Raw genomic sequence first — 21,192 nt, 5'->3', positions numbered from 1 at the left:
GAGCGCAGCGGTGCGGGGAGGCGGGGAGAGGGGCAGGAGAACGGGCTTCCCGCTGGGACCAAGGCCCTCGCAGTCGTCTCCTCTGTTAAAAAGAGAAAGTGGTAAAGTTATCCCTCCTTCCTCCTTTGTTCGTTGTTAAATGTTCCAGGGGTTGTAAGAGAGACTTCTAGTTCTCCAAAAATACTCCTGAGGAAACCTGGTGCATGTGATCTTGGCTTTGGGGGAAAAAATCTATTTTTGGACTTCAGCATGGATCTAAAATTATTAAGAACATCCTGTCTGAGCACTGACTCAGGGAGACCCGTTTCTCCTCCGGTTTTCTCTCCTCGGAGAGCGGTCACAGTGTGACCTGTGATTATTGTCTTGGCGACAACCCCCTGGCTGTCTCGCAGCTTGCCCTCGGGCTTGGGGGACGGTGCTGGGCAGTGGCTGATGTGGTTGGTGTTGGTAAACCCTGCTTGGGCCCGGCGTTCAGGTGGAGTGTTCTGGTCATGCCTTTCCAGGCAAAGCACAAAGTGGGGGCTCCATCGGGGAGGAGGGACCCCCCACATAGACCATGCGGCCTGTAGGGAGCCCCGTGGTCAGGGGTGGCCTCACACACAAAGCCTGAGCTCCCAAGTGCAAGGGGTGCTGCGTGCTACCTTTCCGCACTGTGGCTGCTGGGCATATTGAGAGGCCAGGAACGTGGAAGGTCCTAGAGCTGTGGGCTCTGGAATGGCCCATGCCTCCAGACCCCTTGTTCACCTTGCTCTTTTTTTTTTTTTTTTTTGTATTTTTTTTATTGGAGTTCGGTTTGCCAACATACGGCATGACACCCCGTGCTCATTCGCTTGCTCTTGATCGCAGCCCATCTAAATGTGTGGAGGGAGGGCGGGGAAGCAGAGGTCGCTGTGGTCATTTTTAGGGACCACACCGGGGGATGTGTGTCTTGGAAAAGGGACGCCCCGGTGTGGGATAGATGGGAGGACAGAGCCGCCGCTCCTCAGTCTCTGGAGTTCTGTCTTGAGAAAGGGTTATGTGAACGAGGACAGAGCCGGGGCCTGGGTGAGCATGTGCGAAGAGACACGCTTCACTGCAAGAGAACACCAAGCATTTTGGGGTCGCAGCCTGGATGCCAGCGCACACCCGGGGGGGAACGGGGACCACTAGGCTCTCTGTCCCTGGGATGCAGTGTGACTCGAGCGCACGCCTGCTGCGTCCCTCCAGGACCACGGGCTCTGCTCCTGCTGCGCCTCCCTGGGCTTTCTCGGGGGATCGGGTGCCCTGGGGACCGTGGGGCGTGCCACTAGTGGGTGCCTGGGGTCTGGGGCTGAGGATGAAGGGTGTTCTTTTCTCCATGGCCGTGGCCTTCTTCCCCTTGCGCACTTCTCTACTGCTGGTGGCAGTTTTGGTCTAGGAGCGGAGAGGGGCGGGCAGCAGAGACCCCGCCGATGGCCCCTCCAGGAGCGGCAGGCGGACGGCAGTCACCAGGCTGGCTGTCCGCGGGGAGGCAGCGCCCTGGGCGGGCAGGCCTGGGGCTGGCGGCGGGCACGGCCGTCGGGGCCTCCCTGCAGATGCTGCTGCACCGCCTCACGTGTTCGCCCGGCCGTGCCCATGGGCAGGGTGGCCTCGTGCACACCAGCTCACGGGACTCTCAACGGCTCTTGACCCGGGCACGGTTTGCTTTCTGCAGGTGACCATGCTCAGGCCCAGAGAGCTCGAGACCCCGACCCCTAGCACCCAGCTCGCCCAGGAGCAAGATACGGGAACAAGAGGCAGGCCTTCTGGATCCTGGTCTTGCCACCTCTATTTGGGAGGTTCCTTGAATATACCGCCACCTAGGGAGGGAGATTGGGGCCCCAAGGTCTTCCTTCTGGATTCACTGTCCCCTACTGCATGGTCAGTTGAGCCTCTTTCAGACTCAGCCCGAGTTCTTTATTCAGAATCTCACCCCTGCTCATTCTGTGACCTTGTGCAGCAGAGCTGCTGCTAGTCAGTCTCCCGGCCCCGCTAGAGGGAGAATCTGGGTTTGTCCTGTTTGGCCTTTGGGATTAGCTCAGCAGCTTGCATTTCTGGGGCCGAGATGGAGAGAGGGAGCCAGCTGAGGTCCCGGGCGTGGTGTCCACAGTCAGTGGGAGGATGGGGAAAGGTGAGGCCTTGGAGCCCGTCGAGAGGTGGCAGCCAGAGTGGGGGACTCAGGCAACGAGGACCCAGGCGCTGAATCCATGTTAAGCAAGGAATTGCTGAAGAGACGTGGGAGGTGGAGAAAGTAATAATACCCACCTTGTAGTGATGTTATGAGGATTAAGTGTATAATATTTATAAAGTGTTTTAGAACATTCCCGGCTTCCATTTGTTATAGGGAATAAATAAACACGGTAGCCTTTGGAGATGACTGTTAGGATTTGAATCTGTCCGTGGTGGCCTCCCACCCTGAGGCTGTGCCACCATTGTCACTTGGAAGAAATGAAAAAGGTGACATCAAATGACTGAATAAAGATGATACTTATGTAGCCTACCCCCCAAAAAGCACAAATTGAATTTTTTTTTTTTTTTTTACATTATGACTATGATCCCCATCTTGAAATGTGTTTTGAAAGCTGTGAGAGTAACACATGGGTCATTTGGAAGGATGGTTGGCATGTCGCAGATCCATCATGTCAAGTCAGATGGCTGATTTTCCTCTCCCGAGCAGAATGTGGAGTGGAAATTTCCCACCAACTCGGATCCCAAATGCAAAAATTTCTAAAAGAGGGAAAAAGTAGGTCAGTTGACCTACTTTCCTCTTAAGTTCTTGCTTAAGCTGTTCCAACTAAGAAATAAAGGAATCTTTTCCCTTCGTCTTAAAAAAAATTGTGCACTGGGTGTAAAGTCTCAAAAAAAAAAAAAAAAGGATTACAAAGAGCAGCAGCATTATTTTTTTTTGCTTGAGGAAAGCACAGATCGTCGTGGTGTTTTCAAGACCTTAACTCTTTCCTTGTGGCGGTCTGCAGTTCTGTGCTTTGGACTCCAGCCTATTGCGCCTTGTCCACTTAACACTTTTATTTTGGTTGTTTTGCTGAGTTTTTTGTTTTCTGATGCACAGGTGGGGGTAACTAAAACGTGAGGGGAGGGACAGGGCTTGGCCATTTGGTTGGATTTGAAAGAACGGAATTTTTCTTTTCTATTTGGAATTAAAAAAAAAAAAAAAAGCAGAGTGACCCCAGACCATGGTGCCTGTTGGTGTAATTGATTTCATATTCTTCTGCAGTCCCGTCATATTGCTGGTGGTTATAGAAGATGCTGCTATCTTCCTAACTCTGGGAGGTTCCTATCATGGGTTAGACCCTTCTTTAACAAAAGCAAGCTATTTGGGGGGTACTCTTTGCTCCAGGCTCCGGATTCTAGTTTCCCACCTGTTCCCCAGTCCCGAGCTCATCCCGGGCCTGGCACCCAGTGCCCCAGCTCATGCCAGAGACACTGGGCTCACATTTTCCTGAAGGGCAGGCATGGGCTTGAGACGGAAGACTTGGCGTCGGGGGTGCAGCAGCTGTGTTCACACCACTAATGTCCCTCAACCTGGGAGAGGCCTTGAGGTCGGGACACGGAGCACGTGGTGCTGACAGTGGCACAGTCTGATGAGCTCTTGAGCGGTGAGTTGTCCCATTGAGGAACAAGCTACCTGCAGCAGGCACGAGCACCCACTGCTGGGCTGTGTCAGCAGAAGCCAGACAGGCCTCGGTCAAAACCGTGGCAGCGTGGATGGTCCAGTCTGATGGCGATGAGGCCGGGCGGCCTGACTCTTCCCCTCTCCCCTCCCACCTTGAGCGTCTTGTCTCTGCTTATCCGAGAAACCAAGACGGTGGCTCTGACACCTGCTAGAGAATAAAGTCTAGTCTCTACAGTCGTGGAGAAGCCTTTTTTTGGAAATGAAGGCTCATTAATATTTATGCATCATTATTAAAAGTTTATCAGACTCAAATTGCCTTCTGTTCAGTAATTAAGTTCTTTATAGGTTTACACGCCGGAGCATTTGCTTACACGTTACATTTCAAACGATGCTGCTGCTTTTGGGTGTTGCGAGTCACACTGCCTGTCACCAGCCCGCAGGGGTGTCTCCTCCCCATGGGATAGCTTAGAACCACTTCCTGGAGGGGAGGTGATGCGGCTGCCATATGCAGCCAGCGTACGGCTCCTCCTGAGACGTGCACGAGTACCCCGCCCCCGGCAGGCAGTGGGGCCTTACCCACATTTGCACACTCAGGTTGTAAGCTTTGGTGTACACAGCAAGTGGAGGTCCTTTACTTTTCTCCGTTTCTCCCCATATCACGAAGTTATCACCACCCCCTTCTTCCTTTCTGGGTTGTAGGGGAAAAATAAACTCTAGTCCATTTTGTGGAACTGTGTCCTATTCAGTGGAGTAGTCTTTTTGGGGGAGACTAGGTCTTTAGGATTTTCTCCCCTCCTCCCCTGCTTCTCTGCAAGAGGGGATCCGAGTATTTGGGGCTTCTCTGCAGTACGAGGAGGTTGTCAGGTGCAGGGCTGGACTCAGATTGAGGGTATGTGGCTGAGGGACAAGAGAGGCTGACACCGGGGTCTCCACTCTGCTTCCAAGCCCTATACCCTGTATGGGCCTGTGGCCGTCTCAAGGTGCACAGGAGCTCTGCTCAGATCAGGGCATTCCTGGAAAGGGGGCACTTAGGCTTGTGCTGGTCCTCAGGTGTGCACTGGGTGCTCTCCATGGGGCATGGTTGGTTGGCCTCCCCTGGGGAGTCAGGCTGGCTTTTATGACTTAACAGATGATTTATTAAACTTTTACTTGGTGCTGGCTATGCCAGGTAAACACCTCATTGACTCCTGGCACAGCTCTCTGGAACAGGTGGTAATACTGGCACTTAGGTGGGTACACAGGGTTCATAGCCCGCCAGATGCTTCCTCACATGCACTAACTTGTTTAGCCCTTGTGGCAGCACCGTGTGCTTCCTGCTAGCATTGGCCCCATTTCACAGATGAGAAAGCTGAGGTGCAGCAGAGAGTCGAGGCCACCGGCCCGAGGCTCACTGTTGGTAAGCGGGGCTTGTGGGGTTCAAGCCCTGGTGGGCGGGCTCTGGAGTCCAGGCTCCCAGCTCTGAGGCCAAGCAGCCTTGTCACCGTCTCGCGGGCGAGGGACAGTGTTGAGTAATGGCCCGGGGCACGCAGGACTCAGGGAAGCCAGTTCCTCCCCAGGCCAGAACATCTGCAGGAGGAAGAGATGGCTCTTCGGCATCTCAGGGCCGTGGGACTGGGGGTTGCAGCTGCCATGCCCTGCTCTTGGCGGGGGCAAGTGTCTGCTCCTTCCTAGGCCGGCGTCACCCTCCCCCAGAATCCCTGAAGGGTGACCTTCACGTCTCCGACAGTCTGCAAGTCCTCGTGCAGTGGATGGAGTGAAGCGGTGTTGGGAATTGTTGAATCACCCGGGCGGGGACCTGAGGACGCAGGCTCCCTGTATAAGGCATTTCTGTAACCAATCTATTGATCGTTAGTATTAAGCTCCTGTTGTCTTAGATGCTGTGCTAAGTAGAGGGCAGGCGGTGGTGAATCCGACGGACAGCTTCCCTGTCCTCACGGAACTTACGTTCCTTTGCAAGTAACAGGAAAAAAAAATCCTGATAGAGTCAAAAAAGGAAATTTATCTGTTTATGTGACTGAAAAATCCAAAGGTAGGGTCGGCTTCAGGCTTTGCTTGATCCAGGGAACTTGAGGTCTCAGCAGCTGGCCTTTCTCCATCTCTCAGCTCTGTTGCTCTAATGTTGACGTCACTCCAGGCAGCGCTTCGGCTGCTCGTGTTGACGTCCAGCAGGCGGAGGGCACGCTCTTCCCTCCGCGTCACTGGTGCTCATCCTCACGTCCTGCCTTGTCGGGTCTGCTTTGGTCACGTGCTCGCTCCTGAACTGGTCACCCTGACTGGCCAGGCTTGAGGCACACGGCCGTCCATGGGGGATAACAGAGTCCATCCCATTGCAGCCGTGCAGACTTGACGTCCCACAAGGAGGTCCCCGCAGCCCTCTCGTGCCAGAAGAAGGGCACCTGGTCCCTCGAGAGGGGCACACCCGGCCTGGCTGTGCTCTAGGGACAGTCAGTCTGGTCAGGAAGACAGGCATGACCCGAGTCCTGGACGTGTGCTGTCGGTGAGGTCGGTGCTATCCAGGCCCGGGGCGCCGTCTGGCCTGCTTGGGGCCGGCAGTCGCAGGCAGGGCTGGACCTGGAAGAGACAAGCATGTCCAGGGGAGCCGTGGTCTCAGCAGCTCCCCACGGGAGCCCCGCAGGAGCCCCCAAAACTGAAGGCCTGTGAGCCTGTTCACCCCACAAACTCGGCGGCTCCGGGAGCCTGGGAGAAACTGCGGAGGACGGAAGCCTAGTGCTTCGGCCCCTGTCGGGACAGCGTCTGGAGAGCCTGGAGATAAGAAAGGGGGGTCACACAGGGCACCTGGGGGGCTCAGTGGCTGAGCATCTGCCTGTGGCTCAGGGTGTGACCCCGAGGTCCCAGGATCGAGTCCCGCGTCGGGCCTCCCGCAGGGAGCCTGCTTCTCCCTCTGCCTATGTCTCTGCCTCTCTCTCTGGGTCTCTCATGGATACATAAATAAATACAATCTTTAAAATTAAAAAAAAAAAAAAAGGAAGGGAGGTGACAGAGATGAATGGGAAGTAGCTCCTGTCCCGAGGAGTGGACCCGGGGCGGAGCTGTGGTGACAGCCCTGGGACAGAGGCACATGGGGACACTGAGGCCCCTGAGACGTAGACGGCCTGGTGGCCCCCCCCGGCCCCCCGCACGCCTTTCTTTTCGGGGAGAAGCCGTAACAGAGGAACGAAGCGGGCTCGTTTGGTGACTCCGGTTAAACTCGGAGCCAGTGATTTCAGGGACCGCCATGCAGGTGAGGGGGGCCAGAACCAAAAATCCAGAAGGTGGGGGTTGCTGGGCCCCTTTTGGCTGAGGCCGCCTTACCAAGGGCCCCCCCCTTTTCTGGGACCGGCGGCGGCGAGCACCCGTGGAACCCGCGAGCGGCCAGGTGCCTGAGTGGGGCGCGGGGAGGTGCCCGGGGGGCCGGAGCCGCACCTCGTGGGGTGCGGGCCCCAGATGCCCCCCTGGACTCTCTATTACAGACTTGGTTGTCGTTGGCAGATCCGTCGAGCTGTCTGCGGGTCCCTGGTTCCCAGCTCCCCCGGGATGTCGTGGCCTGACAGTGTCTGGAGATGACCTGGTCTCTGTGTCGCCCCCAGACTTTCCAGGTGCTGCAGGAAAGGCACACAAGTGTCCTTTCTTGTCTACCTGCTTTTAGAAGTGGTCTTGCCTGTCGGGGCCTCCGCTCCCTGCTGCTGCCTAAACAAGTAACCCTCGACGTGTCCAGTTCCTCCGGCTGAGGAGCCTCCTTCGGCCTGAGCTGGTGACTCTCTAGCAGGTGCCCAGTGTCACCCGTCTCCACGTGCTCCCTTGTGGGCACCTGGGGTCATTCCAATACCCCACCCCTGCCCTCTGATGGCGCCTGAGTACAGGGGAGCCCATGGCTTGGCGGGAGCCAAGAAAGCCCCTGGTGGGCCGCTCACCTCTGGGCCTCGGCCTCGGCCTCTAGGGGTCCACTGCTGGGAACCCCCAGGAGCGTTGGATGCTGAGTGTAGCTGGGGCCTGGGTGCTCCCTTCTTACATTGATCATTCCCCCAACTTGACTTGCCTGCCTTGGGTGCCATCAATGAACGATTAGGGAAGACCCTCCACCCCCCCAAAGCCTAGGTTCTGGGGTCACCTTGCCTCTTTTCTGGGCTGTGTTCCTAATGATGTTTATTTTCCAAACAACAACAACAACAACAAACCCTTACGTCTTACAGGTTCAGCTCCCTGGCCGCCTCTTCTGTCCCCTGTCCTCATACTTTATTATCTTTACGGAAAGAAACCAGGCTGCCCTGCATTTTGCGTATTTTCTTACTGTCCTTATGCTCAACCCACACTCCCGGTCCTCCTCCGTCCGCAGCCGTCCTGGTGACCACGCGTCTCTGTCCGAAGGGTTCTCGTGTATAGGTTGTGTGTCTAGCACCCGAGGGAAGTGAGCCTGCTCCCTATATTTTCTTTTCTTCCTCCTCGTAATGTTACATGTGATTCGACCTTGATGCTTTTTTTGTGGCTAATTTTTATGCGAAATTAGTTTTCCCGAACCTTTCAAGGGACACAAGGGCCAGGACGCTGATTTGGATTTTACGGAGCCTCCTCTTCTATTGTGTTTGTGATGTGTCCACAAATGCGGCAGCTTGGTTCCTGGGGTTCCCCTCCCTCATGTGGGTCTGACCTTCTCCTTCTGCCCCCTCTGTTCCCCTACTTTACTCAATTTTGAGTCCTCCCCCAGGGAGCGAAGGTGGCCCCGGAGGGTGTCCCCATGGGCGTCTTGTCCTTCCCCGGGGTTGGGGAAGGCGAATCCCGAGTGTCAGCTGTTGTTCTTAAGCCGGCCTCCTGCTTTCCAGGGAATTCCTGTTGACTGTCCTCGGGTCTGTTGGTCACCCATGCTCCTTTCTTCTTCAAGTGGAAACTCTTGGTGTCACGAAGGTCTTGTGTTGATTGTTTGTTCCCACCACCATTTGTATCTGGGGTTCGTGGGACTGACTTGCCACGACTTGGTTTTGTTGGAAACGTGGTCCTTGGACTTTGGGTTTTGTTCTTGACTTGTTCTGCTTCTGTTTTTATTACTTTTTTTTAAAGATTTTATTTAGTTATTCATGAGACACACAGGGAGAGGCAGAGACCCAGGCAGAGGGAGAAGTGGGCTCCCTGCAGGGACCCCGGTGCGGGACTCGATCCGGGGACTCTGGGGTCGCGCCCTGAACCGAAGGCAGGTGCTCAACCGCTGAGCCACCCGGGCGCCCTTGCTCCTGCTTATTTTTATTTGGGAAATGCTGCCGCCACCACCACAGATGCCCCTCCTGCCCTGCACTTAAGGACATTTACAGGAAAGGTGAGGTGCTTTAAATATCATTTGTGCTTCTCACTTTATCTCGTGGAGCATGTGTTAGGAGAGCCCTGCTGTTTCTAACTCTGGCCTATTATTTCTAATTGCTGCTCAGTATTCCATGGGGTGCATCTACCTAATTTTGCTCATCCTCTCCTGGAGTCGTGGGCACCCAGGTTGCCCTCAACTTATCAGCACCACAAATTAATCTAGGAGCCAATTACATTCCTTGCCCTGGACCCTTATGGACCCATGTGAGGATTTCTTTCTAATGTATCGCAGGGATGGATTGTTGGACCAGAGGGCATACGTGCAGTTAATTTGATTAGGGGTGCCAGTGGCTCTCCAGCAGGCTGGCCGGGTCCCGGTTCCCAGCAGCCCTGCACGAGGGCTGCTCGCTCTCCACGTTCCACACCCCCACCCCCCAGGACGTGATAGGAGCCCCGGATCCCCTCCAGGACTCCCAGGGACTTGGGGAGCCTGGCAACCATCGTCTTCAGGCTGTTCTGTTTGCAAATACATCATTTTACCTAATTGTGGCTACATTATGCAGGCACACAGCACCTCCTGGATTTGCCCCAAAATAGGGGAACAGGGCTCTTCTACATTCTCTGTGGGCTGTGGGGTGCAGGAACGTGAGCGGGGGCCTCTCTTTAATCCTTCTTCCCCTCTGCTCTTCCCTGCCTGGCGAGGACTTCTCACAGGACCTACCCCTTTCCCCTCTGGAGCGGGTCTGCAGGACTGTGTTCAGAACCCCCAAGTATTTACCCTAAATATAGAGGAAGTTCATAGGCTGTAAAAATCACTTTTGTGCATCTTTGCCAACCCTGGTTCGCAGGACTGTTTACACTGTGGCTCAGCAAGTCTCAAACTTGGCTGCATGTTGGGATTACCTGAAAAGACTGTAAACATTACTGACGCTTGTACCCAAAATGAATTAAACAAGACTCTGTCAGAGCGGGCCCGGGCTGAGAGCCGTGCCCCGGAGACTCCAAACAGCCAACACTGACATTTAAAGCTCATTAGTGATACTTTTTCCACCACCCCCTTGGCTAAAACCTCCCCATCCCTCAAAGGACATTGACCGACTTTGAATGAATGTCATAGCATGATGTGTGGGGAGGTGCAGAGCCGTGATATTTAAATACCTAAAATATTAAATATTGAGTATATACAGTGTGTGCACCTGCAGATGGGAAGGGCGTGAGGGAAGCTTCAGAAGGGGAAGCACGACCCATCCTGGGAGCACCTGTGTGCTCCTCCCCGTGGTGGCCCTGTTCCTTCCCCCAGGCGGGATCCCTCTCCTGAAGGTGTATCTTCTCCAGCAGCTCGTCGCTTCGTTTATTGTTTATGTATTAATCTCCAAACGCTATGGCCTTTGGCCTCGTGTGCTTTTCAATTTAATAGAGATGGAACTAGAGTGTAGTTATTTTTTAGTAATTAGCTTGTTTCACGCTTCATTGGGAAAGAAAAAAAAAAAGGTGTCCTCACTGCATTTTTCCACCTCTGTCGTTTGGAGGCTGTACCACTGTCAGTGCCTATCTTTCAGCGTTTACTTTAGAGGATTTAACATGCCTATTTCACCGATTCCAAGTTGATATCCGTCTTTACCCTCTTCCTAAACACACGGAATTTTTATTTTTTAAATTACTAAGAGTTTTCGGTATTTAAGTAATCTCTGCACCCAACGCGGGGCTTGAACTCACAACCCTGAGATCAAGAGGCATGGAGCCAGCCAGGCGCCCCCTCAACATTTTTTTGAAATTTTTAAGTCCAGTGATTCTATTCTCAACTGATCCGATGTTGTCATTATTAGACTTCTTTTTAAAAATCCTCAAATTACCCATTATTGGTATTGTTTTGCAGGTCAGTATGTATTTTTAAATTACCCTGCAGGCTCTGTGCTCATCTTTCCTTGCAGCCCGTCAGATTCTCTGTCCGGGATCAAATTTCTTCTACCTGAAGCACATCCTTTGGATTATCCTTGGGAGTCCATTTTCTTGTTTTTTTTTTTTTTTTTTTTCTGAAGATCTCTCTATTTCGTCCTTCTCCTTGGAAGACCATTTCATTAAACACTGTTATAATAATAATAATAATAATAATAATAATTATTATTATTATTATTATTTTCTCAACACACTGAAAATCTTGTCCGGTTGTCCTCTGGCTTCTGCTGTTGGAACCAAGAAGTTAACCATCAGGCTCATTGTTTGCTCTGTGGACAATCTGCGTTTTTTCTCTGGCTGACACGAGGTCGCCTTGTGCAGTTTCACGGTGATGCGCCTCCGATGGCTCCCCAGTCATTCTCTCCTTAAATCCCGCCTCCTCTCCTCGCCTGTGTGCCCTGGGATCCAGATCCTATAGGCGCTGGCCCTTCTGGCCCGTCCTCCATGTCTCCTGTCCTGAGACTTCGATTGAGCTTCTCTTAGGTCACATTTATGTGCATGTGCCGAGGGGACCCCTTCTTGGCCTGAGCTGTGACTCCTCACTCATCACCCCCCTCGTCCTCCCCCCACCTCATGGGCACTGCTTATTGCTTGTCCCCTGGGATGTACCCCAGAGCCCCGCTTGGCATCCCCCTCGGTTGGTGCTCTCAGGCCTGCCCTGACTTCCAGAGGCTGCAGCAATCTCCTCCTTCTGTGTCTTTGACAGCACTTACTTGTCCTGTGCATGAGATAACACGCTGTAGAGCAAAGAGCACTGGACTTGGAGTCCGAGGACCTGAGTTCAGATGTTGGCTCTGCTTCTCACTAGCTCTGTGACCTTGGGTAAGTCCCTTTTCTTGCTGACCCTCTGTGTCTTCAGGTACGGACTGATGATGATTGGGATGTCGGGAGGACCAAGGGAGATGAGGACCACAGGGTCCCCAGACGGTGCCCAGGGCTGGCTGTGACATGGGGCTTCTTACGTAACGCCCGATGTGTCCTTTTGCACTCCGCCCCCCCCCCCCCCCCCCGCCTCTGCATAGAAGCCATCCCCAGCCGACTGACGGTCTGGGAGCTGGAATCCAGTGCTACCGCTGTGCACATGTAGCCATGCAGCAATCCTTAGATGAAGAAACCCTCACAGCGCTGAGATCCCTGGCTTGGGTGCCTCTCGCTCATACCCCCCGAGGCCACCTTTTCATCCTTGAACATTCTCACCTTCTTCTTCTTCTGTTTAGGGAACATCAGTAGTTTCTCATCGCCCTTGACATGAAGTCCAGAATCCTTGGGGCCTGGCCCCAGCAGACCTCCACTCCCTGCATATTGTGCTCCTGCTGCATCCCGTCTCCTACTTTGGCGCTCCCTCCTGTCACAAAGAGCCATGTGCTCATCTCTTCTGCGGACACATCCTTGCCTCACACCTCTGCCTTAACCTTCCTGGTCTCGCTCTAGCGGTCATTTCCAGCCCTGGCACCAGAGCGGGGTGGGCTGCCTCCCCCAGCTGCTCCCCACAGCCCCTGTGACCTTGATCACCACCGGTTATGATGAGCCTTTGCTTTTTCTTTTTTTTTTAACAACAAAAAAATTGGCCAATCTTTATTTCTGTCCAGAGTCAAAGCTTCTAGAAGGCAGGAACTGTTTCTCATTCAGGGCCGACTCCCAGGTGCCCAGCATGGGGCCTGGCTCTTAGAGAGTGCTACATACATAGCTCCTGAAGGGAGGAAGGAAAGAAATCACGGGATAAACTGCAGTGCCCATTGTTGGTAGCTGAGAATTGGCTCATAAGGCATCTGCTGTTGCGTCCTCCAGTAAGCATTCCAGAACAGCTACCCCGGAGCCCCGTGTGGTTAAGGCCGCACCCCTCAGCCAGCCCTGGTCGTTGGCAGAGGTAGAAAGCTTCCGTGATGTCTGGGGAGCCAAGTGCTCACTCCCCGGTAGGAAGGGGTAAGGTGAGACGCCCCCCTTTGTTTCCTTAGCCAACAAGTGGTGGAATGTTTAGAAGGGGCCGAGGTGGGATGGGAGGCGGTATGATTAGTGCTTAGTTCCCAATACACTTGGTTTTGAGCCGATCCGGGGAGACAGAGCGGGGATGAGGAGGGCAGAGTGTGAACGGGCAGGAGAATGTAACAGCTTCTCCTGGTAGGTGTCCTACAGGCCTCCCGGCCACCAAGCAATTCTCCAGGGCATCAGTTGTCTGTGGAACGGTCTCCACCATCATGAACTGTGAGGCTATATTACTTGTGGCCTTGGGCCAGATTATAATTTTGATTTCTAGGTAAGTATCAAAGAGTGGGGGCAGATTTCACAGATGTTTAGTGTTCCAGATGCCTGGATGGTTTTCCAGGGGCGGTGCAGGCTGGGGCCCAGGGCCCTCGGCAGTCCCGATCAGAAGAAGTCACCCTCGACAGCTTCTCTCTGGGAGATTTGGGGGCGTGGGTGTGAGCAGCACAGCCTCGTGGTGCTATGACCATTGCACCAGGTGACATGCATCCCTGGTGCAGGAGCGGGCCCCTGGGTGCAGCCAACGCAGACTAGTTATGTACCTTAGATAGTCATCATGTCCTCAGGCACTGTGGTGGCCATGCTCACGCGTTACTTTGACATGGGCTTGAAAAGCCTCACCATGTGGGTAGTGTTACTGGGACCACTTAATAGATGAGGACGTTGGGTTTCAGAGAGACTTAGGTAACCTGCCCAAGGCCACCGAGGGGACAACTCTCTGAGCTGTGATTCTATTTTTATTTTTTTAAAAAGATTTTATTTATTTATTTGAGATACAGAGAAAGAACAAGCAAGAGAGAAGGAGAGAGAGAGAGAGAGAGAGAGAGCGCATGAACAAGGGAAGGGGCATAGGGAGAAACAGACTCTGCACAGAGCAGGGAGCCTGACGTGGGGCTCGATCCCTGGACCCCGGGATCATGACCTGAGCCAAAGGCAAAACACTTAACTGACTGAGCCACCCTGGGCGCCTTGCCTGAGCTGTGATTTCAGTCCATGCTTTTGATTATTGCTCCAAACAAGCTCCCCAACATTCCAGGTACTTGGGGCACAGAGGTCCACCTTTGGTGGCAGGTTGGGTCTTCCCTGAAGCAGAAGTGCAAGAGAGTTACTGGAAGAAATGCCCATGGAGAATAAAGGGGAGAGGGAGCAGGAGAAGGTGGGGAGAGTGTTTGGACATGAAGGGAGGGTGGGAAGGAAGGGCCGTTGGGAGGAGCCTGGCTCAGGGAAAGTCTCGTTCTAGCTGATGGGAACTGCTCCCCCCCAGCAGCCACTGCTCACTGGGGGGGCCCCAACCTGGGTGGGAATGGCAGGCCCCGTGCCCTGAGTCAAGGACACTGGGTCCTGTACCCCCTGTACCAGAAGCAGCCTGGGGAAATGATGCTTCGGAGCTGGATCCTGAGCAGCAGCTGGAGGCCCTGAGCTCTGGACACTGCTCCTTGCAGGAGAGGCTCCCTTGAGGGAACCTGACAGCTCGCTCCGCTCCCGCACAGCTGCCCAGGCTCTGTCCCTGAGCCCTTCCCAGCCTGTTTGCTAATGGACTGCAGCATCTAGGCAGCCTCCTGGGTAGGAGGAGGCTTCCTGACTCCTTCCTGACAGAGTTCAGCATGTTGCACCCTGAATAAAGGGGCCCTGCTGTGCGGGCTGACTGTGGGGAGGAGGGATTGAAATGCAGAAATGTGGGTTTGGGCCATTTTGGCCCAGGGAGGCACCCTTTTCAAATTCCACCACTCAGAGGGACATCTGTTTCTTACCTGCAAAAAGGTGGAGGGCAGGTGAGCCCCAGCCTGGGCCTCCCGGGAGCGAGGAGAAGGGGTTTGGTGAGGGAGGATTCAGGGTCCGTTGGGATGAAGAGGGCTGGGGATGAAGCTTCTGCACAAAGGGCCTGTGGTGAGGCGCCAGTCATGGTGCACGCGGTGGGTGAGTGAGTGAGTGAGCCCCGCCAGGTGGGTGGGGGTGGTGGGTGGGGACCCCGGAGCCCAGTGTCCCTCCTTCTGAGCCTGGACTCGGCCGCAGTCCAGGGAGGCTGTTCACAGGTTCTAGATGGTAGAGACAGGACTTTGTCCTTTTGGTGTACCGGCCACTTTCAGGTATTAGAAAGTTGAGTCCTGCTCAGGTTGATTGTTCGGTCTCTTACCCGATGCAACACTTCCCTCCGCCCCACATTCCAGTCTGGTCGGAGCTTTAGCTTGAGGTTGGGGCTGTGGACATTTTCTGGTTCTTCTTCCTCCCGGCCCTTGGGTCTCGTCTGTCTCCTCTGACTTTTCTCCCCACCCCAGCCACCTGTGGGGTCCAGGTCTTCAGGCACTGGGGCAGGGAGGTGGGTGAGGGACGGTGCTGAGTCTTCCGACAGATTCCAGGTGGCCGTCTTGGTCCCCCTTTGGCCACTGTTGATCCCTGGTTGAAGGCACTAACGTCCTGGGGGGTGGGGTGGGGGGCAGCCCCAGGGTGCATCCTCCTGGCTATGTGGGGATTATGCATGGATCTTGGGGGGTGCTTTCCACTTCCTTCCCCCTCCCCTCTCCCTGGTTTCCTACTTACATAGCCTGGTTGGGGAGAGGGTGGCTCACTTGATTGCTTCTTGGTAAGTCCTGGGCAAGGAGGAAAGAGTTGGCTCGCGTTTGTGTTGGCTTCTTTAAAAGAGGGACATGTCACAGTGTGGTTGCCTCTGTGTCCTCTGGGCACAAGGAAAGGCCTGTAATAGGTGAGCAATGATGGGTGCGGCGGAGGGACAGGGGGTACCTACGGAAAAGCTTGAGAGTGGCTCCAGGGTGCAGTGGGTGAGAAGTCACAGGTGTGCAGTGCCTCTCAAAGGCACAGGACCTTCCACCCCTTTGCTACCTGACTGTCGATAAATGACCCACCGAATGTCTGCAGAGGGCAACCAAGTGGGGGTATGACAAGGACAATAGGTTTCTCCTGTTCCCACAAACATGGTAACAGGTGCCAGCATTTCCATGGTATTTCTTGGTTTACAAAATGCCTTCAAATTCCTTACTGACCGGAAAGTCATAATGTGCCCTTGATGTAGACAGATGAAGATGATCGCTTAGACGTCAGAGGACGTTGGAGAAGTCGAGGTGTTGGCTGAACATCACGCGGTCCGGATGAAGGCAGGCCGAGCAGGCCGTCGAGGCTTTCTGGCTCTTGCCTTCTCCCCGCCCTTCCCTGCCCTGGGAGGCTGGTGCCCACGCGTGCGGCTTCCTGGGCTCTCTCCGGATGAACCTTTCTGGGGATTGCCCACCGACAAATAAGCAACTCTAGGGCCGGCTCCGACTTTCACACCGCGGTGCAACCAGATGGTGAAGGACTAGCAGAACCTGAGAAAATCGTGCCCTTTGAGCTGTTTTCCTGATGGCCACAGATGGATGGAGGAAGTCTTTTTTACTCTGGAGGACATAGTGTGTTCAGGTGCTCACTCTCGGGTGCCGGGCAGACAGCTGGGGCCGTCATCGTGAGCTACTCTGCTGTTGTCATTAAAGCAGGGCTCTTAGGTTCTCTGCAGGGCAGTGCTTGTTGACTTGTATTTGTAATCGATAGATGCTCTAATTCTGGCTCTTTGCTAATTCTTTGCTTACCCAATTAATCCAAATTAGTGTGGCTTAATTTGGAGGAAAGCGTGCTAAACTCAGGTCCTTGTAGAAAGTCTGCCCCCAGGCTCACAGCTGGTTGCTCTGGACCAAGATGAGTCCTCGGCGGGATGAGGCAAGTGCCCGACAGCTCCTGAGGCCCCCTCTTTCCTGACACCCTGAAAGGAGGATGCGGGGCAGGGATGAGTCGGGGAGAGTGGCAGGGGAAGGGTTTGCTGAACCTACTGACTTTTTTTTTTTTTTCCTTTTTTAAACCAGGAATTATTAGCCGAGAAGATGCAGAAGATCTCCTTGAGAACATGACGGAGGGAGCCTTTTTGGTCCGGGTCAGTGAGAAAATCTGGGGTTACACCCTCTCCTATCGCCTGCAGAAAGGGTTCAAGCACTTTCTTGTGGATGCCTCTGGGGATTTTTACAGCTTCCTGGGAGTGGACCCCAATCGCCACGCCACGCTCACCGACCTCATTGATTTCCACAAGGTATCCTTCAGAGGGGTGCTGTTCAGGAGACAGGACTGGTAGAAACTTAAGGCGAAGGAGCCCCAGACTGCAGGTATTCTAAGAGATGAGGTGGAGGGGGCGCAGGCAGGCCCCGAAGGTCCATAGGATCACAAGGATATGGAACATTGGGGTGCATGAGAGCAGAGCTCGTTTAGACAGGCCCCGGGGCCTGCTGTTCTTCTCTCTGGCTTGCCCTCTGACTAATACAGGCACCCCCAACCCTGGCCTCTAAGCTCCTCTCACCTCAAGTGTCTGAATGCTCCCTGCCGTCACCCCTTAGGGAAGAGCTAGCCCACCTTCTGTCCAAGCCCGCAGCTCACCTGCCACTCATCCCCCCGACTCCTGCTTTGAGGACATTCTAGGCAGGACTCTGGCACCTTCGCAGTTAGCCTAAGCCTAGCTGTCAACCCTGAAGCTTGGGAAGCTTTCCTAGTAGAGTTCCCATGTCTCTTGTTCCAACTACGAGGATCCGTACGTGTGTGGTACATGTGTGACCTTGGGCAGGTTCCTTAGTCTCACTGAACTTTAGTTTCCTACCCAGGCAAATGGGTGTAGATAATACTTAGTTCGGATCCCATGAAAATATGTCTGTCACAGACTCCGTAACTGTGAAGTGCTGTTTCTTGAACTGTGAAGTTCTTGTTTTCCGGAACGCTCTTCGTTATTTGTCCCCTTACTGTAGACATCTCATTAGGGAAGGTGTTGTCTTCCAAACAATCTATGTAGACAGAAACGACTTTTGTGTTAATGAGGCTGTTGACACAAGAGTCAGGGGATAAGCCAAAGGTGGAAATTGGTGAGCCATCAGGGCCGGCGAGGGATTCTGGGAGACAGAGCCCTGGTAGCTGCCCCCCCACCGGAGCTTTGCAGCTGTCGAAAGGGTCACAGAATTACTGGACCATCTCATTGGGTTTTTGCTATAATAGGGACTCTTGGATTTGTTTTGCCTTTTCTTCTTGGGTGTCCCCAGGGCTCTAGGGACAGTCCTTGACCTCCTTTCTAAGTAAAGCACATGGAAAATTACCCATGTACAAGTACCTAGACCCTGGGTGGAGAGGACTCCTGGGACACTGGACTAACCGGGGAAAGGGCAGATTTCTCCCTCTGTTGGGAAGAGCTTTCAAATGACTCTAGGAAAGACAAAGGGAGGGCACGTGTGGGTACTGGCACCTTCTCTGTGGCAGGTGTATGCCTAGTGCTGTCCACCCATGTTCTCACTGCCTCTTCATGTTAGCTCCGCAAGGGAGGCATCCTGGTCCCATCTCACACATCAGGAAACCAAAGCCAGGGAGCTTGGGTAGCTTCCCTAAGTTTTCACGACTGGCACCACTCGGTCCAAGAGTTAATCCTCAGGCTGTCTGCCCCCTAAAGATTATGCCTTTTCCTCTGTGCCACGCTGTCTGGTTTCCCTGCTTTGGAGTGTTCAAGCAAAGGAAAAAGGTCAACCCTCAGAGATGCCATGCTGTGGTTCCTGCATGGGAAGCCTAGAAGAGGTGTCCTTGGAGGTCTTTATTCTCTTCCAGATCCAGGGCTGGGGACTTCCAATTTAGTTTCTCCCTCTCAAGAGGGAGTTCGATGCACATGTGGTGATCTCGTGGCCAGTGTGTATAAATTAAAGTTTTAATCACACAATTAATTTATGATTACATTCGAAGAAGAATCAAGTATGACACAAGGTGAATGCGTGTTCACTTCAAATCTCCATTTCCACCCTCCACCTTGAAGTATTAGTTTGCCATTAGTTTGCCAAACACTATCCAAGTGTTTCCCGGCCATTAACACAAAAATTTATGTACATAAGGAAATGCATAGTTTTGTTATTTTCCACATAAGCTGGACAATTCTTTTTTTTTTTTCCTAATTAAACTATAAATTTAATGCAATTCTCCACCGTACAAATACACCAAGAAGATGGGGGTTTCAAAAAAAAAAAAAAAGATAGAATTTTCCCGAAAAACTGAAATGTACAAGTTTGGTCAGGGGAATTCTAACACATAAGGGTAGCGGCATGGGACGAACCAACAATTCTTTACCAGTAGCTCAGCAATTTGATTTTTTAGCAGGATCAATATATCAAATGGCGTATTTTTGTTCCAAGCATGGTCGCTGGAAGCAGGCTGCTAAATTTGAAATCCCAACCTCATTACTGTGTGTGACTTTGGGGAACTCCTGGAATTTTCATGCTTTAGTTTCCTCCTCTGTCAGGTGGGTTTCAGAATTGTACTCACCTCCTCGGGGTCACTGGCAGGTTTCACTGAGCTGTCACTGTGCAACGTGCTGAGACAGTACACCTGACATTTGTGAGTTATCAGGACATTGGCTGTTACCGAAATGCTTCTAGTCGGTGCGTGTCCCGCATCCTCATGCCTGCCCCGTGGTATTCTCTGATGGCCACTGACACAGGTCTCCACAACCACGAATAGGGCTGCGGAGATTTGCTCGTCTATGTCACGTTGGGCACAGGTGCAAGTATTTCTCTGGGATGGATCCGTCATACTGGGATTGCTAGATGGAAGATTATGCACATTTTAATTTGAAAAGATCTGCCAGATTGGCCTCCAAACACGTAGCGCCAATTCCTGTGTCTGCCAAAACTAGATGAGGCTGTTTCCCCACACTGCTGCCAACCCTGGGGATTATCAGTCATTTTAATTTTTTCCCATCAGATGGGCAGATGCTCTATCTCACTGTTGTTTAGCTTGCATTTCTCCAATTACTACTGACACAGAGGATCCTTTCATATGTTTAATGGCCACTTGGAGTTCTTACGTGGATTGTCCATTCCTATCCTTTGTCCTTTTTCTACTTAGATGTCTCCTTTCTTACTGACATGTCAATTCTTGCAGCAACTGAATTATGCTTTTGTTATGTCTCTTCTGCTCTTCAGGTCTTCTATTGACATTTTTATTTTTATTTAAATGGACATTCTTTTCATTTATAGGTTCTTTAATAAAAAAAATAGCCCATACTTAAGAAAAAAATTTATTTATTTTGAGAGAGCGAGCGAGCGAGCATGAGCTGGAGGGGCAAAGGGAGAGGGAGAGAGAATCCTAAGCAGACTATGCACTGAATGTGGAGCCCGATGTGGGGCTTGATCTCATGACCCTGAGATCATGAACTAAGCTGAAATGAAGAGTCCAACATTTAACTGGCTGCACCACCCAGGCACCCTATGAATAATAGCCTATTCTTATTTCATGGATTATTCATCTTCTTATTCCACTGAGGAGATCAATACTCATCCCTTAAAGGCTCTTTCCATTTGTTTTATAAACCTGGTATTTTCTTGGGAGTCAGTTCTGTTGTTGAGTTTGGCATCTTTCTTTTATGAATAGGATTTCCTTAAGTGTGTATAAACTTTGAGCCATGAGGTGGTGTCTGAACTTTGAATTTCCTGTTTATCCATCAGTGGGTCCAGTCCCTGTTTCCCAAATCCATTCTCTCCATACTGTAAGGGCTGGAGTTGACAGTGAGTAGTTAATCTTTTGGGTATGGGAATGTCTGAGCTTTTGTGGTCTCTTTGGCCTCCCAAGGAAGGGTGGTGTCTCTCCTCACTTCCCAGTCTGCCTGTGGCAAAGACCTTTGCTGTCTGGGGTTCGCCAGCCGGTCCCTCTGATCCTTACTCCAGCCCCCGCCCCACCTTAGCTCCTCTGACAATCGCATCCTGTAGGTCTTTTGGTCTTCAGATATTCTTTAACATTTAGCTTTGTTGATGGCCTTCCTTTTTATTTTCCCATATTGGATTTATTTCCATTTCTCAATATGGCTTATTTCTGTTTAAAAGCAGATTTTTTTTTCCTGTCATTTCTATAAATTTGAGTGAGGAGGAGGCAGATACATATTCATAGACTTTCTATCTTGAACTGGCCTCTCTCTGGTAGATGTTTATTTCCCTTGCTTGGTTATAAGTAATTCTTCCTTTTTTGTTTTTTCCTTTTAGGAGGAAATTATCACTGTTTCAGGGGGAGAGCTGCTACAGGAACCCTGTGGACAGAGGGACAGCCCACCAGACTACCATCTGTTGTTTGAATGATTCCCCCCTCTCCCCTTATCAATGGGCCTTCTTTGGGCATCCATTTTTTTTGAACTCAAGAACTTCCCAGCTCAAATCCCTATGAACTCCTGGAAGATCCCCACCATCCAGAGGATCAAGTAGATTAGTATGTCTCAAGGGATATGAAATATATGGCATATGTGCTATTGGTCCCCATCCCGATGCCCAGGACAGAAATTGCTAAGAGCTGATGCAACT

General features: G+C 52.4%; 1 protein-coding gene across 2 annotated transcripts in view; it reads left to right on the top strand.

Annotated features, from left to right (window-relative positions):
• SH2D4B (SH2 domain containing 4B) overlaps window positions 1-20,973 on the top strand; it is an 82,866-nt gene extending 61,893 nt beyond the window's left edge. Inside the window, exons 7-8 of one of the 2 annotated variants that reach the window (XM_041750721.1) lie at window positions 16,699-16,919; window positions 20,881-20,973. In XM_041750721.1, the coding sequence (XP_041606655.1) occupies window positions 16,699-16,919; window positions 20,881-20,973 (314 nt within the window). The remainder of the gene's footprint in view (window positions 1-16,698; window positions 16,920-20,880) is intronic. The other variant, XM_041750722.1, reaches the window with a different exon arrangement.
• The last annotated feature ends 219 nt before the right edge of the window (window positions 20,974-21,192 follow it).

The sequence above is a fragment of the Vulpes lagopus genome, chromosome 3 (assembly GCF_018345385.1).
Source record: "Vulpes lagopus strain Blue_001 chromosome 3, ASM1834538v1, whole genome shotgun sequence".
NCBI classification, from domain to species: Eukaryota; Metazoa; Chordata; class Mammalia; order Carnivora; family Canidae; genus Vulpes; species Vulpes lagopus.
Note: the sequence above shows the minus strand (reverse complement) of the source record. Positions and strands in the feature narration are given on the sequence as shown.